General features: G+C 36.9%; 1 protein-coding gene across 2 annotated transcripts in view; it reads right to left on the bottom strand.

Moving 5' to 3' along the window:
• Positions 1-8,422: 8,422 nt before the first annotated feature.
• Positions 8,423-17,721, bottom strand: part of BEND4 (BEN domain containing 4) — a 49,260-nt gene continuing 39,961 nt past the window's right edge. Inside the window, exon 5 of one of the 2 annotated variants that reach the window (XM_074229530.1) lies at positions 8,423-16,530. In XM_074229530.1, coding sequence (XP_074085631.1) covers positions 16,313-16,530 — 218 coding nt within the window. In that variant the 3' untranslated portion in view covers positions 8,423-16,312. The remainder of the gene's footprint in view (positions 16,531-17,721) is intronic. The other variant, XM_074229531.1, reaches the window with a different exon arrangement.

The raw sequence follows: 17,721 nt of genomic DNA, 5'->3' as shown, positions 1-17,721 counted from the left end.
TAGATGTTAGTTCTAAGTTGCTTGAATATTTACATATTATGGGCAATTCATTTAGCCTATGTGTGCTTCAGTTTCCTAATTGTAGGACTAATAATAGCATCAGCCTCACAAGGATGGTTTTTAAGAGCAAATGAAATATCAATAAAGAAATTTGTAATAGGTTTGTTTCCTTTTTTTATTTTTGGTTTTTGCAAGGCATTGGGGTTAAGAGACTTGCCTGAGGTCATACAGCTAGGTAATTATTAAGTATCTGAGGTCAGATTTGAACTCAGTTCCTCCTGACTCCAGGACCACTGCGCTACCCAGCTGTCCCTATCTGTTTCCTTCTTAATGTAAACTGGATTAATAGACTCTAAATTTATCTAGTTACTTTATAGATGTATCTTTCCTTCTCTGAACCAATACTATTTCACAATTTTGGCACCGCCCATTTACAGTTGCTATAACTTATGCCCTAGTCTACCTGAAATCTGAATTGTTAAATATTTGATTTTAAAGCTTCAATGTGATGAATCTTAACAAAGCTGGTTTCTGCTCTGGTACATTTGCATAAAACATTCCTCATTGATGGAAAGAATTATTCACTGTTTAGTACTCTAGTGAGAGTTGAAATTATTCTGAATCTGAGAGAAGAAAGATCTTTTGACTTTTATGTGGATAGAGTACATCAGGGGTTCTAGGTTCTTTTCACATAGAGGCTTCTGGAAGGAGAGAAAAAGAAGTCGACATGATGAAGAAGCAGACTTCTATATGTCTGTGACTTCTAGCTTTCTTCACTAGAGAATTTTGGATAAGATTAGTAACTCTTTTGTTTGTGCTAAGGTATCTGACTCTCAGTAGTAGAAATCATTCATTCTGTATATTGTCCAGCATATTCTAATCTATGCAATTTTTGTATACTATCAGTTTGGATAAATTGGATAAATTTGCTAATTAAATTGGCCTTTGTTTAACTAGTATTTGGTGGGAAAGGCATCAAACTTTGTTATATAGCTTGGGGATACTTCTTCCCCTGATAAAAGATAGATATGGGAAGCATCTTGAACTTGAAAATTCCTTTGTCCTAGAGCAGCAATATTTGTGGACAGGGGTGAGGCAGATAGAAAAAGTTCCAGTTTAATACTCCCTTTCTAAGGAGATCAGAGTGGGTCCAGCCTTATACTTTTCTCTAGGCAGGAATCAAAGTTCCCATTGGATCTGGGCAGTTAAGATTCCAGAAACATCGCTCCACATCTTCCTAGAATTGCATTTAGACCAGGGTGGGGAACCTTTTTTTCTACCAAGGGGCATTTGGATATGTATAACATTATTCTTGGGTCATACAAAATTATCAACTTAAAAATTAACCTGGGGGGCAGAGCCAAGATGGCGGTGTGAAAGCAGCCATTTCCCAGGAACTCCTCCCCCCACCCCAACCTCAAAAAAACAAAGGATGGCTCTAGCCAAAATTTAGAGGGGGCAGAACCTACAGAAAGACTGAGTGATACATTTTCCCAGTCCAAGATAGCTTAGAAGATCTGTAGGAAAGGTGTGTTTCACCAGGACTGGGAGTTGGAACAAAAAAGCCATGGCCACAGCTCAGAGAAGCCCAGCATAGCCCATCCCATCCCAGAGATCACCAGCAACAGCTTGAAGGGGCAGGACAAGAACTCTGCTGCACCTGGGTGAGTGTGGAGTGAGGGGTTCAGGCCGCAGAATCTGCAACAAGAATATGGAGGAAGCAGCCTGCACCCCCCCCCCCCCCCAGAGATGGTAAGGGAAGTCTGCAGAGATTTCTCTGCTCTCCCTCTTGGTAGTACTCTGATGTTTGCCTACATTCAGATATTGCAGTTTGGGCTTCCATACTATATAACTAAACTGGTTCCCTCCTTATAGCACCAGGGCAGAGGGTAGTGCTGTGGTCATCTACATATCAAAGCACAGACTAGAGGGCATAAGACCCTGGAGGAATAAAGTCCCAGTGGGGTGTCCCCCCCCCCCAGAAAAACTCCAAATCCTTGGAAGTGCTGTAAATTAGTCTTGGGCTAAGGAAATGAGTAAACAACAGAAAAAGAAGAATCTGATCATAGAGAATTACTTTAGTCCATGGAAGATCAAAATACATACTCAGATGATGACAAAATCAAAGATTCCATATCCAAAACCTCCAAGAGAAATAGAAAATGGGCTCAGACTATGCATGAGCTCAAAAAAAGACTTCTTTTTTTAAAATTTAATTTTATTATTATTTTTTTTTTAGGTTTTTGCAAGGCAAACAGGGTTAAGTGGCTTGCCCAAGGCCACACAGCTAGGTAATTATTATGTGTCTGAGACCGGTTTTGAACCCAGGTACTCCTGACCAGGGCTGGTGCTTTATCCACGACACCACCTAGCCGCCCAAGAATATTTTATTAATACATAAAAAAAATTATTTGTAAAAAAGAGATGTGAGTACCCTTTGATCCAGCATTCCACTCCTCGGTCTATGCCCTGAGGAGATGATGAGAAAGGGTAGAAACATCACTTGTACAAAGGTGTTCATGGAAGCCCTGTTTGTGGTGGCAAAGAATTGATAATCAAGTAAATGTCCTTCAATTGGGGAATGGCTTAGCAAACTGTGGTATATGTATGGAGCACTGTTATTCTGTTGGAGACCAGGAGGTATGGGAATTTGGGGAGGCCTGGAGGCATTTACATGGGCTGGTGCTTAGTGAGATGAGCAGAATCAGAAAAACACTATACACCCAAACAGCAACATGGGGGTGATGATCAAACTTGATGGACTTTCTCGTTCCATCGGTGCAACAATCAGAGACAATTTGGGACAGTCTGCAATGGAGAATACCGTCTGTATCCAGCGAAAGAACTGTGGAGTTTGAACAAAGACCAAGGACTATTACCTTAAATTTAGGAGGGAAAAAACCCCTGATATCTTATTGTCTGATCTTGCTGTCTCTTGTACTTTATGTTTCTTCCTTAAGGATGTCATTTCTCATCCCGCTCAATTTGGATCAGTGTTTACCATGGAGATGGTGTGGAGCCTTCTGTGGGGGTGGGGGTGGGGGAGGGAAGTAGGATGGGGGAGGAGTTGTGAAACTCAAAGTAAATAAAATCTTTAATAAAAGTAAAAAAGAAATGAAAGTCATAAGAAAAATATAAGATCAATAAAATTTATTTAAATTAAAAAATAATACAGCAAAATTGCCCTGAGATCCTAGAAGCAGAGGGTAAAATAGAAATTGAGAGAATTCACTGGTCACCCCCTGAAAGAGATCCCAAAAGAAAAACTTCCAGGAATATTATAGCCAAATTCCAAAACTCCCAAGTCAAAGAGAAAATTCTAAAAGTTGCCAGAAACAAACAATTCAATTACTGAGGCTCCATAGTCAGGATTACACAGGATCTGGTAGCATCTACATTAAGGGCTCATAGGGATTGTAATATGATGTTCCAAAAGGCAAAAGATCTTGGTTTACAACTGAGAATCAACTATCCAGCAAAACTGAACATCCTCTTTCAGGGAAAAAGATGGATTTTCAATGAAACAGGGGACTTTGAAACTTTCCTATTGAAACAACCAGAGCTGAACAGATAGTTTGATCTCCAAGTACAGGATTCTGGTGAACCATAAAGCGAGTGGAAGAGAAGGACTAACTATGAGGAACTTGATGATGTTGAACTGTTTGTATTCCTGCATGGGAAGAATATATTGATAACTCATATGAACTTTCTCATTTATAAGAGCTGTTAGGAGTATATACAGACAGGACATAGGAAGGAGTAGAATATAATGGTATGATGTAGTAAAGGGATGGAGTCAATGGGCAACAGGGGAAAGTACTGGGAAGAAGGGAAAGGAGATGAAGAAGAAGCTGAGAGGTTTCACAGAGTCAAGAAAAAAGCTTTTTCAATGTAGCGGAGAGGGGGAAGACAAGGGGGAATGAGTGAGCCTTCATTCTCATCAGAAATGGCTCAGGGAGGAAATGGCATACACACTTAATAGGGTGAGGAAATCTGTCTTCCTCTGGAGAAGGATGGGAGGAAAAGGATGGGATGGGGGGAGGGAGGAGGAAATAGGTGATAGAAGAAGGGGAAGATCGAGGGAGAGGGTACTCAGTTATAACACACTTTTGGACAGGGCCAGGATGAAAGGAGAGAGAGAATAGAATAAATGAGAGAGGGGAGGAATAGACTGAAGGTACAGCTAGTGATAGCAACTGGGGGAAAAATATTGAAGCAACTTCTCTGGTGGACTTATGATAAAGAAAGCAACTCACCCCAGAGACAGAGCCATTGGAATCAGAACACAGACTAAAGTACAATTTTTTTTTCTCTCTCTATTCTTGAGGTTTGTCATCTTCTTGTAGGGGAGGGGGTTTATGTTTATTCTTATGTTTACTCTTATAACACATTCAATTTACATCAATGTATGGCATGGAAACAATGTAGAGACTATCAGCCTTCCTGGGGAGGGAAGGGGGGGGAATTGTAGAATTCAGAGCCTTGCAAAAATGATAGGTATATACTACTGTTGAATATAATTGGAAAACAAAATGTTAAAATAAAATTACCTGCTGTATTTGATCAAATATTTAATTTACCCCTAAAAAGCTCTTGAATTTATTGAACTTTGAGCCCATCCTGCATTTGTCATGTCAGTACCAGACTAAATGGGACCCATGGGCCAGACATTCCCCACCCTTTGTGGACATATTTAACCAACATGAGCAACATACATATCCCTACATTTTTTCTTTTTCATTTCAGTTGAAGATACTATTTAAAAAACTCATTTGAACTAAATTTGCTATTGCATATCTCTAAAACTACTTGTTGAACCTTTGCATTTTAAAATCCTTTAATTCATCCAGCTCTATTATTGTTTGAAAGGTTGAAAATACAAAGTGTAAATACCAGAACTGAGTGTCTTTCGGGGTTTTGTTTCCATTCCTGATTCACCCTTTTGAATTTTTGGCCTCCAAGTTAACTATTTGTAATCCCATGGATTCCAGTCTGCAATGCTGCTGTCTTGTTTACTGCCTAAACTCCTTGCAACATGTTACCCAGAGTCTGTGTTTCTCAATATTTAAAAATTGCAAACCAAGAATAGCCATCCTTCTTAAAAAGAAGTATCTTTGTGACACATGTATTTTCCTTTAAATTGTCTCCAGATTTAAAAAAAAACCCTCTGATTTTGTGAATTTGTGAACCAATATTTAATTTTTAAAGTGAGATCAAAAAACATGAAATGTGCAAGAGTGACATTTTAATGCAGGAATCTACCATCACATCCACACCTTGTTTAACAACAGTTACAAAGCTTTATGCTCAGATCACTGCCTGAAAACCATTCATAATCAACAGTTATTCATTTTTCAAAGGTCACAAGTAGCAGCTGCAGAAAAGATGAGGTTCCCCCTTACTAGAACAATGCTTGTATGTGTAGTAAGAATAAGTTTTGTATTCCAACAAAATTGTAAGAATAAGTACAATCTTAACATACTTAACACTAATTTGTTTTAGGCCTCTATTTTGTGATTGAGTTATTTTGAATATGTTGTCTTCTTATAAATAATAAGATAAATGGTATGGTCTAGTTAATAACTGATAACCATGATGGACTCTCTGATAGAGCAGAGCACCACAGGAAAAATATTATGAACAACTTTATTAGTAGCTTATGTAATGAATTTCCAATCAAATTATCTGGTTAACTATTTAGAACATTCATAGCTAGAATTATAAGCATGCTTCTAGTATTCTAGCCATCAGCTTGCTCCTAAATTGTGACTAGGACAGAATCCTGCCTGAGCCTGAAACATCCTGTGTCTTTCTTGAAGACAGTGAATTGATAGTGAAGAACCTTCTCTTGTTCCTTAAGAACTTGTTGAAAGATATGTTAGTGGTTAGTGTATTATTAATACATGTGGTGCCATTTTTTCCTAATCTAAGCAATATAAACATTGCCTGTTTGGAATTGGTATTTTCATTGTGTTAATACTAATCAAGCTAATAGTTATAGACTATCCTAGTGGCTTATGAATCATTTTTGATAGCTGCAGTGATAGATAGCAACCAGAGTAGAATATAGTGAGAATAAGGTAGTAAGAATTGAGTTTGTTGACTTAACATAATTGATTCCATTTTGTTTTGTCTCCATTTAGTGATTAAGTTGTTTTAAATAAGTTGTTTCCTTATTTAGTTGTTTTTCAATAATAAGATAAGCATTTGTGTGGTTTGATCTTATAAACATCTTGTGTGTGTACCCTCTGATAGGACAGAACATCAATGGAAAAATATTATGAACAACTTTATAAGCTTAATGATTTATCCAACAAAATTGTGTGACAAATAATTTAGGAATCCTCCTCATTGCTAGAACTATTTTAAAAAATAACCACCAGAGGCCTTATTTTCCTCCCTCCTTGCCACCTCTTCCCTCCCCCCCCCCCCACCCCCAGGGATTGTGTCTAGAACAGATTCCTGCTGTTCCTGCACTTGAGACTTAAACATCTCGTGTTTCCCTAAGGGTAGTGCTGATTGACAGAGACCTATTAGGCAGATCATCTTGTATAGAAGCACACAGTCTCTGGCTAGGCAGAGAGGAAACTTTGTCATGGACACTGATAGAAGATGCTTGCTACAGTCTCCAAGAAGCAGGTTGATGGTTTGTTCTTAGGTAATGTTTATATTGTTTGTGCTTATTGCTTAATAAAATTTTCTTACACGGCTTTGAGAAGTGTAACTCTAATCAGTATTTCTTTCCTGAGTTAGTATATTTAATGATCTATTGGCTACTTGGACACAATGTTACCTCTTAAGAAAACAACTGCTTCTCAGTCCAATGTTTAAGACTTTTTATTAACTAATTCAAGGCAAAAAATAAAAATTTTATTTTGTTTTTTTAACTGTCTTATTCAAATGGGCAAGGAAATTTTGTGTGCTGCTCAGGTGTTCCCAATGCTATTCCTTAGTTTTCCTAATCAAGCAGGAGATCTTCCCTTTCAGAAAGAGATAAGGCAGACAGATTTTTCTGGTGGTCAAAAAAAATAGCATAAAAACAATCAGGCTTTGCATAAGAAGTATTTAGCCCACTTTTTGTTCAGGATGAAATTTATTTGCATGCTTAACCTGAGATGATTTAGGAATATCTAACTTTACCTGAGATGTTTATCCTTCATTTTAGAAGAGGGACATGATAAACATGTGAATTTGATTTGAGTGAGGGGTGTGGTGCTGTTAATCAGCATTCTCTCCAGAGAAATCTGGGTTCAGTGGCCAGATATGAGTCAGGGCCCCTGGAAATGGCCCTAGATGAAAGACAGTCAGGGTTAAGTGACTTTCCCAAGGTCACATAGCTAGTGTCTGAGGCCATATTTGAACTGATGTCCTCTTGACTTCAGGACAAATGCACCACTCACTGTGCCATGTGCTTTGATCTGCACCGAGACTTAGGAATCAAAGAGAAAGACCAAATTTCAGTGCCCAAGAGTGCTAATATGACTAGATTTGTTACCTGTGATATAAATGAAAAGTCTATTCTTTTAAGGTAAAGATTGTGTCTACCATATACTAGAATACTGATACTTAGACCCAAGTAGCAGAGAGCTGAGACTATGGGCTTGGACCTTGCCATTACTAACTACTTGAGCCAACCCTCAAGTGATAATGGTCCTAGGAAAGCAATGCACCTACTAGGGACTGACTAATTAGAGATCACCACTGGGCCAGTGTACCACAGGAACAATGGAAGCACTGTACCTAGCATGAGGCCAGCAAGGCCACCTACCCATTGCAGATCTCTCTCTCTCTCTCTCTCTCTCTCTCTCTCTCTCTCACACACACACACACACACACACACACACACACACACACACACAGTGGGGAGCAGATATCCAGGAAGGTCAGTAGGATGTCACCAGAAGGCATCATTGGCCCCACAGCATCTGACATGTGAGTTTCGCTAGATACATTCTTCCCTATATGGGTCCCCACAAGTGATACCTTTGTATTCTCTCTTCTCCCTATTGCTTGATGTGTACATTTGTGGAGGAGTACAATCTAGGTTTGTAGAGAGGGCAAGGATATTCTATTGCAGAGCTTAGTATTTCATTAAATATTTTTGCTTTGAGTAATTGTATCCTCTGGCTAATGTAGAAAATGTAAACAAACAAGTAAAGACTTCTGAGCCACCATTTTGAGTAGACTGCACTGTCAGAGTACCTTGAACCTTAAGTAGTATTTCTGGGGACCTCATGAGTAAGAGAAGAGTGCTCCAGTCACAACAAGAAATATATATATATATATATATATATATATATATATATATATATATACTTTATGCAAAGGAACAAAAAGATTCTTCCACAGACAAGTTAAATGGTAAATATAGTTTGGAGAATTATATGAAGTTTTAAAAGAAAGCTAAAACACTAACCACAGTCTTGACATTTATTGTGCATTTTTTTTCCCAACAGAACACATGGCATTCTAGAGGTTTGTGAGGTAATCAAATCAATATTCAAATTAGAGAGAAACACCTGAAATAGCAAACTCTAGTAACAAATGTCTTTTGTAATTAAAAATATTGGAGATTTAAAAAAGTGTTATAACATTTTTAAATTACTGAAAGAAATATGCAACACATAGAAAACAACTCTTACTTTCTATAGAAATTGCTCACAAAAAAACCCCTTTCTAGTCTATATTATACTATGCACTTGCATTACGGTACCTGGAATTTACCTATCCCTAATGGGCATTTACACTACACAGTACAATCAAATAGAAATTATTCATAGAGAAATAACTACACTGTTAACAATAAAAATATTAGGATCAATGGTTTTATCACAGTTTCTCCACAAGTATTTGTCTTAAAAAATTGAGTAAAGGCATGTTGGCACCAGTGTTGGGGCTGCTACATGAAATTACAGAGAGGGAAGATAGACCAAGGCAGTGTTTAAATTGTGCAGGGTTTGGTTGGACTAATGACCTAGGAGCTTTCTTCAGAGTTCATGTAGCTTTGGCAAGCCCAAGTCCCCCAACATGGGCTCTTATGAGTCACCTATAGGTCTCACCCATAATTTTGCCCACATAATTTAAACAAAGCCAAAATGACACAAAAAGAACTGATAGGAAAGAATCAGAGATCGAGATTGATCCTCTACAAAGACCTCAGGAAAATTCTCACAGTGACATTAAGCAATGAAAAATCTTTCCTTTCTGAACCTGACTCCAGTCAATTCTAAGGCTAAAATAATCAGAAATTGTGAAAAGTGAGAGAGGAATGATGGGACTTCTTTCTGATTCCTGTCAGTGTTGACTAGTCTTTTTAAAAGAACTTGATGTTTTTGAGCCTCAATTCACTAGCTTAGGTTTGTTATAAAGGGGAACCTGTAGTAACTGAACTGTGCAGAAAGTGATGATAAGAATGCCCACTGTTTTTTAACATTTATTTCCTTGAGATATTTTCTAATTTTTTCATGGCCTACTCTGGACCTTTACATAGGTTGCAAGCCATGTGGAGAGATCTGCCAGTTTTCAGAGAAGCTGCCCAAGTAGTGAGAACTGAATTTATTTTGCATGCTCTTAACCTTAGAATCAAAAGGAATCTTAGGAAAATGCAAGTATTAAATTGTAATGAGCCCAACACAGTGAATAAAATATTTATCCCATTAAGAAATATTGAGGAGACAAGTGAGCTTTGAGAATTTTTCATCAATGACAAGGAAAGACTATGGAAGGCAGTTGAACTACTGCTTCCCTTGGGGGAAGGGCTTGTTTATTTGGGTTTTTTCCCAGTTTAAAGCTACTGGGTATAATAGTTCAGAATGATCCCAAATGGTCTTTCAAAATTTTACCAAATTAACTGGTATGTTCATTTAGAGATCTATGTACTTATCTATAGATAGGCAGGTTGTGAAATGGAACCATAACATATACTCAGTATAATTTAGAGATTCTGTCCTATATGAATAAGCCCTTATGCTAGCGAGCCATGAGAGATCATGAAGGAAATAAGTGAGAAGTCATAATTAGCATTACTTTCACATAGATCCCCAAATGTAATGCTTTAGAGAACCAAACTGAGCTATTTAGGCTTGTATCTACTGTGTGTGTTTGTGTGTGTTTGTGTGTGTTTGTGTGTGTTTGTGTGTGTGTGTGTGTGTGTGTGTGTGTGACAGCTACAGAGATGGAGGGGAACACAGAGGTGGGGGGAGGGAGAGAGGGAGAGAGAGAGAGAGAGACAGAGAGAGAGAGAGAGAGAGACAGACTAAGAAAAACACACATAGAGAAAAAGTCAACCTCTCCTCACACCACCAAATACAGCAAAGCTCCTTTTCCCAATAGTCAACCCAAACAGGTCACTTTGTAGAGGTCTATGATCAACTGCATGATATTTTTAACATTACTCCAAGTGAAATGACTTTTTTATCCCATACTCATACATTTGAAAGAAACCATCACAATGTTTACAAAAATACATCATCAATGATACATACTGCTGTTTAGACACATTTTTATAGTAGCGTTCTGACTCCATCATTCTATTAGAAGACATTTCACCAAGCAGTGTTGGCAAATGTAACCACATTAAACACACACCAGCAAGATTTGCATCATATATGCAAAGTTATTTTCTATTATATTTCTATAAATTTTAATTTAAGTGCCACCAAAATCTACACAGAAGATCTGTACTGTGAAGAGAGCATGGTATTTTTCTTTCACTAAATGACACCAAGTGGGGAACTTGAGTTTTCCCCCTAAAAATTAAAACAAACTCAAAGAGGTAGTTGATGATGTTTAGATTAAGTCCTAAAGCATATACTTCATGAGACTCTAAATGCAGAAAGTGAGCATGGACTTGTCTGAAAAAGTAACCACACGCTATCTACTATCAGTGAGCCAGTGAGCTATTTATATATCCAGGGCTGATTAGTGTGAATAAGGAATCCCATGAAGTTGTATTATTCAAATTTGCACTGCATATTTCTATTGACCTAGAACCAGTTACCTTATTTTATATAATTCTAACTTCAAAAAGTGCTAATTTAAATACCTGTGACTGCTTCGTGGGCTTCATTATTCATTGATCAGGACCTAGTTATAATGTATATTGCTAGCCTGTTCAATTTATTGGACTGTTATGATGCCCCTGTTGACTACATTCATAGTCCTTTCTCTTGCTGATAGAGAGAGAAATACCACTTTTTAGAATATGCAAGTGAGTATAAATGGAAGGTCAATTATTCAATAAACTGTGAAGCATTGATGCCCATGTTTTGGAGAAATAAACATATCTTTTTTTGTTTGTTTCTTGAATAAACTGGCCAATCGTCAACATTCAATATTCAACAGATAACCATCAACATCAAAGGCACCATTCTCCAACATCATCGAATCTGATTTGATGATAATGTCTTAGCTATCCAGGATCAGGTAAAAATTATCAGTCCCTCATATGTTATTGGATCATGGGATCACATAGGAAACTATATTTTAACATTATGTTCTATTGTATTTTTATTGTGTTAAGTATTTCTCAATTACCTTTTAATCTGGTTCAGTTCACTCTGATACCTCTGCTCTAAAGTATAGAGAAGCATACAAAATATGAAATAAGAGACTTAGCTATATGTCTGGAGGAAGTCACTATTACAGTGAAGAACTTGATGGTAAATTCTAGGGTCTCCTAGCACACCTAGGACTTTCAGGAGAAAAGAGCTATTTAGAGATCTGTATGGACATTTTTCTATATAGATGAAAGACTGAGAGTAGTATGGATTTTGAAACCATCTTTGTCAAAAGGCCAGAAAGCTAACTACTAGAATTATTAGGGAGGTAGTTGTGCTATCATGGAAAGCCTTTTGGACCCTGAGATTCAGAAGATGTGTTCTAATCTTGGCTCTGCCACTACCTAGCTAATTTGACCAGGTAAATCCCTAGGCTTTCATTCCTATTTTGCAAAATACTGGGTCCTCTTTGAATTTTAAAAGCTTTTGATATCCATGATTTCTTACTTCTCTTGACAAGATCCTGAACAACTGAATCCATGGCAGTATGACTTCAGCCCACAAGGTGAATGATGCCCAGGTAAAAATATAGGGCACAATGAAACTTAACACTATATCCATAACTTTCCAAATAAGAGAAGACCTTATTCCTCTTTTGGCTATTTCCTTCAACATCCTTCTTCCTTCTGTTTTCTATAGCTTTCTGATGAACCTTCTAAAATGTGGGGCCACAAACTGACCACATTATCTTAGAGGTGGTCCAATTAGGTCAGAGTACAGCTCAGTTGTATTTATTTATAATGCTGTGTGAGTAGTGAGGATCCACCTGAGATCTGGGAGACAAAAGGCCATCTCTTCAACACTAGGATTTTCCTGGTGATGTATGATGGTTGTGAATAATGCATGGGACACCAAGATCTTGGAAGACTCAACATTACAAATAACCTAAAGGACAATAAAAAGACACATGGTAGGGGTAAGTAGGAAGCAGCATTTTGCCAACATGACTTGTATGAAAGAAGTGGTATAAATGATGCATGTTTATAAAATGCTTAAAGGTCTAGAAAGCACTTTCACCATCATCAAGGACACATTTGCCCAGAAAGGGAAGTGGATTGGTTATATAGGCAAGAAAAAGACACCAGATAGAAGACTATAGTTACTCCCTCATCCCTACACATATATAAAAAGAACTAGAGGATTATCTTCATTGTGTTGAAGGAAATGTGTGAACATAGACAAAAATCATCCAAGATGGGATGAATTCTCCTCTGCTGGAAGGAATACTTAGAATAATGAAATGACAGCTCCATTAGAGTTTCAAAGTACTGTGTGGAAGGGGCCTGAAAGTTGTTGTAATGCTAAAATTGCCAAACATTATGATGACCAAATCAAAGAAGCCAGTATTATATTTTGGAGAATGGGAAGACAAGAACAAATCACTAACACCACCTCCAGGCCAAGCTGAAGATCCCTAGAGCAGTAATATGTACAACCTTTATGATGGTTATGATATTTGTATCAGCTATATATTTTTGATGTTTTAACCAGTTAACATCTGAGTCATATTTAATAGCTTAATGTAAACTATGGGATCACTGGCCTTGAGGTCCTAGAGTCATAGTAACATAGCAACATTGAAAGGGATGCTCAAATACCATCAAGTTTTTCTGTTTGAGTCAAGTGTCTAAGCAGATGTTATGAGGCAGCCAAGGTCAGAAGATCAGTCTGAAACACTTCAGGTCCCCCTGAAACAGTAAAAACCCAACATGATACAATGGACATACCATATATTTCTAGATCTCATTTTTACGATATATAAAAGGAGGGGGTTGGAAAAGAAGCTCCTGGAAGTCCATTCCAGAGCCAATATGAAATGTTAGAAAACAAAAAGCAGACTAAATGTAGAAGTCAAAGGATAGTGATTTTTTTTTCAGGGGTCACCCTGGAACAATCTGTCTTCATTCAAGAGCAGTGAGACACAAGACCTTCCAGTCAAATCAGAAATCATTTAGTGCATCCTTTCATTTTACTCAGAAAAAAAAAAATGGGAGAGATTTCCTGGCCACAAGTGTCACTCTTTCAGAAAATCAAATTTGTTTTGTGAATGACAGTGAAGGGGAATGTTCAACTCCCCTAGGCCAAAGAAATAGAGCTTATTCAAATAAAAGAAAGATGCACTAATCATTGTTTTCTTTCCTGGTCAATGTTTTATCTTTAAAACAATGATGGCCCTGATCTGTTAATAAGCCCTAGTGGAGGAAGAACAACCACAATCATTTTGCAACATCTTGATGGACTGACACCTGGTGACCTAATACTAGAAAGAACCTAACTCCTATTGAAGGAGAAATAAAATAACAAACTAAAGATAAAGCCAATCACTTGCTTTACTTGAGTAAGAGACTCTTCAGGTCTGTGTAAAAAGGACTTAATTGTAAAAGTGCTTGGTTGTTTAGACTTGCTCCCTGCCCTTGAATATGGAATGTTTTCTTATTCCAATAATAAATAATTCCAGTTGCATGTCAAATACTCTTTTTCTCCTTTGACTGATTGCTCTTTTTCCTCTCCCTCTTCTCTTGTGAAATGCTTTACTTATCTATCCTAAGATGATGCATAATGCTGCTAATTGGCTTTGTAATACAACTGAACTTGAAAGGTTAAAGAAAAACAGGCTGAACCCTAAGAAACTAAAGCTGCCAATAGTGAAATATCAGGTTTTTTTAGAATGCTAATAAACATCTCTTTACTTTCAGTTTGGTCTCCTGCTGAACCCATAGTCATCAGATCTCCAATGACATATTTGTCTCTCACAAAATGTCCCATTCCTTTCAATCAAGAGAATTCCCTAATGCCCTTCAAATTATGAAGTATCTTTCCTTCTTGAATTTTGAAGATAGATGCTAATGTGGGTATCTTCAACAACTGTCTACATAGGTATTTATAGGCACCGGTACATTGTAGTTGCTCTCCTTTAATTTGTTGGCCCCCTGTGTCCCAAAAACAATTTTGACATGTGTTTTCTAGCACATACCCTTTAACAGATTAAGCAACAACTAGCTAAAGAAATGTCAATAAAATAAATTTTAAACTTTAGATTTGTCGAAATGATGCTATAAATCATAGCAAAAGAAACAAGCTATTATTGAAAGTACCCCCCTGTCTTTCACACAGCAGGTATTCAATAAGTATTTGTTGAGTGAACAAACAAATGACTAAGTGAATGAAAAAGGGCAATTTGTTACTTAGACAAAACGCAGCAAGGTAATATTTTATAAATACAGGCATTTTCATTCACTTGACAAATGGTTATTGAGTGCCCACTGTGTGCAAAACACACCCATATTAAATTCACTCAGCATCATTTTCATGTAGCCATTCCCATGAATGGCTTTAATACTCAATAAAAGCTGACATTTTCCCACTCTTTCTATAAAGAAATACAATTGTTTGGCATAGTCTCAAAAAAGAAGTGTCATTTGACATCTGATCTTAAAGCCCTCAGGAATAATTAATTATCTTAGCATTTATATAAAACACTTCTTATAATTGACAGATTTCAAGGACTTTTTTCCCATACATATAGTTCTACAGATGAAATATGGATGGAGGGAGGACATGCCATTGACACAGTTGTCACTGTTGCTTTCAAAAACCATGTCAGTACATTTTCATCAAGGTTGATGGAACAAATGGAGGAATAAATATAAGTTTTCAAGTTTTACACAAACATACAAGAGCTGTGAAGCCAGTTCATGACAGAAAATAAACAAGTTTTATGGAGAATTGATGAAAATCCTGTTGCATAATAAACTGAATGTCATTGAAGCGCTGTCTATTATGACGTCAGAACATCTGTTCGATTCAATAAGAAGAATGAGCCAAGCCAATTTTTGGCACAGTTGTAGACAAGCAACTGATTGAAATTTCCATTTTTAAACCAATTATTTTGGGATTGTATAAACATAGCCTTATTTAAGGTGTCTGAAATGATGGTTCTATGAATCTGTAATTTCAGACATTTGAAAGATAACTTTTGAATGATTCTCTGCTGAGTGGAAGAAATGTATTACAGTTTTTGTAAACTCCAGAGATGATATGCTATCTTCTAAGTCAACATGATGGAATATCAGCAAAAATGACTGAGTGTGAACTGACTGCAAATAGCCCATGTCTATATAGATGATTCTATGTTCTCTGTATTTTGAGACTTGATGTTTGTTTTTTAAAAAAATATTGCACTTTTCTAGTATAGGAATAGCCTACTAAAGCCATGTATGCCTGGTCTGAGTTGTTGGAGATTAGGAGTTCAGTAATTATAAGAAAAAGAAGTAATATGTTGACATTAAAGCAATGATTTAATTTACATAAGTCCTGCTCATTCAAATATCACTTACCTTAAAATAACTGTGAAATTCTCCACTCTCCTATGGAAAGAATACTGAGCAACATTTACTTTGAGATCAATAGCCAACTTTAATGGCAACATTTAATGATTTCATAAAGGTTTCTTGCAAGTCCACTTATATTCCCCACCTGACAGTCTAGATATAAAGCATTTGAAACCAATTTCAGTTTTCCATTAATGACTCTAAAAAGTCTGTAGTAGGCATAATGTCTTCCCCAGCTGACCCTGAAATGAATTTCTATCTGGGATATGTGCACTAGGATAAGAGGGCGAAAAGGTAGGGTTTCAAAAGTATGACTGAATATGAAATGCTTTGGACTCCTAATTGATATTAACAGTTCATCTCACAATCAGTATTCTTTAGTTGACTGGCTGCTACTGTGGAATGGATTTCCTCTGATTTCCATCAATCTCCAGCTGCATCCTGGGAACCTTTATTGAGGACTTCATCCTGTGAAAGCTGATGCTCAATCCCTTCATAATATGAGCTGCCATTATGTAGGAAAGTTCCCACAGCTCGTCCTTGCCGGGCATGGCCAACTGCGTCACTGAATACTTTATTTATTTGCTCCTCTGATGGCATCCACCAATCCGGGTTGGAAGTACAATGCATCCTAATGAATTCTGTGAGAAAGCACACAACAATAAAAACAAAACAAAACAAAAGAAAAAAAAACAAGCAAGCAAACAACAACAAGCTGGTCTTTGCAGAAGAAAATGGGTCTGCTTACTGAGAGCTCATAGCAAACTAGAAAAATAGCAGTCCCATGACAGTGTAAGTGGAGGCTTTATGGAAAAAGCTTTATGAGAAATTCAATGGAATGCCATGATGATGCCATTTGTGGGGCCTCGTTTATTCCTATATAAATCTATCTGGTCACATGCAAAATACAAATTCAACCATGTAAGTGAGCTATAGAAAAAGGCAGTTCTTCCACAACCCTCAATCCACCCCATTCTCTACTAAGAAAGCTTAAGGGAAGTTTTGAAGAAAAAAAAAATTAAATATCATTTGTATGATATTTAATAAAAAAATAGAGCAAATTTCCAAATCCATAGTCTGTATCCATTCTCACTTTGGCAATTTTTACCATTTCCATAATTCTAGAAGTATAATCATGATTACATAGTATTCTTTCACCAGCTACAAATCTGTGAATTTCAACAGAGTAGGACTAAAGTCTTGAGGAGTGGAGATGATTGCTTCTGAGTTTCATACTGCTGAATTAAAGGTTATAATTAGGTTTTGAATGGTATTATACATGTACTTGTATTAATATTTTGAGAGTTAGAGTGGCTTTAAAATATCAAACTTCTGGAGGACCAAATTTGTTTTAAAAAAATCAATTTCATTTTTGTAATACTTCTCATGGAGTATCATGGTAAACTTACTCATGATCACTGTTTTCTTATTTAGCTATACTGGTCCTTGGACAGTACAGAGTTCTCTACCAAGAACATACCTAAAGCCTTTCAAATTCAGTAGGATCTGAAGAAACAATCTTAAAGAACTCAGGGACCTCTCTTCTAGATATACTGTTGGAATAGGACTTTAAACTCAGATAAACAAGATATCCATTGTAAGTACAGGTTAGCCTTACTTTTTTGTGAATAGGTTTTATTTCTCTTTTGGTTTATATCGGCAATTATTTCATTTCTGTAGTGAATTTGAAGTATGCAAACTCCCTCCACTGGTGCACTGGCAATTTCTCTGTAACTTATGATATTAAGAGAATTGCTTGGGGTCTTCTCTATCATTACACAACCAGTATGTATAAGAAGAAAGGGTTGAGTCCATGTCTTTCTCACTTGGTC

The sequence above is a fragment of the Macrotis lagotis genome, chromosome 3 (genome assembly GCF_037893015.1).
Source record: "Macrotis lagotis isolate mMagLag1 chromosome 3, bilby.v1.9.chrom.fasta, whole genome shotgun sequence".
Classification (NCBI taxonomy): Eukaryota; Metazoa; Chordata; class Mammalia; order Peramelemorphia; family Peramelidae; genus Macrotis; species Macrotis lagotis.
This window is presented reverse-complemented; position numbering and strand designations above follow the sequence as displayed.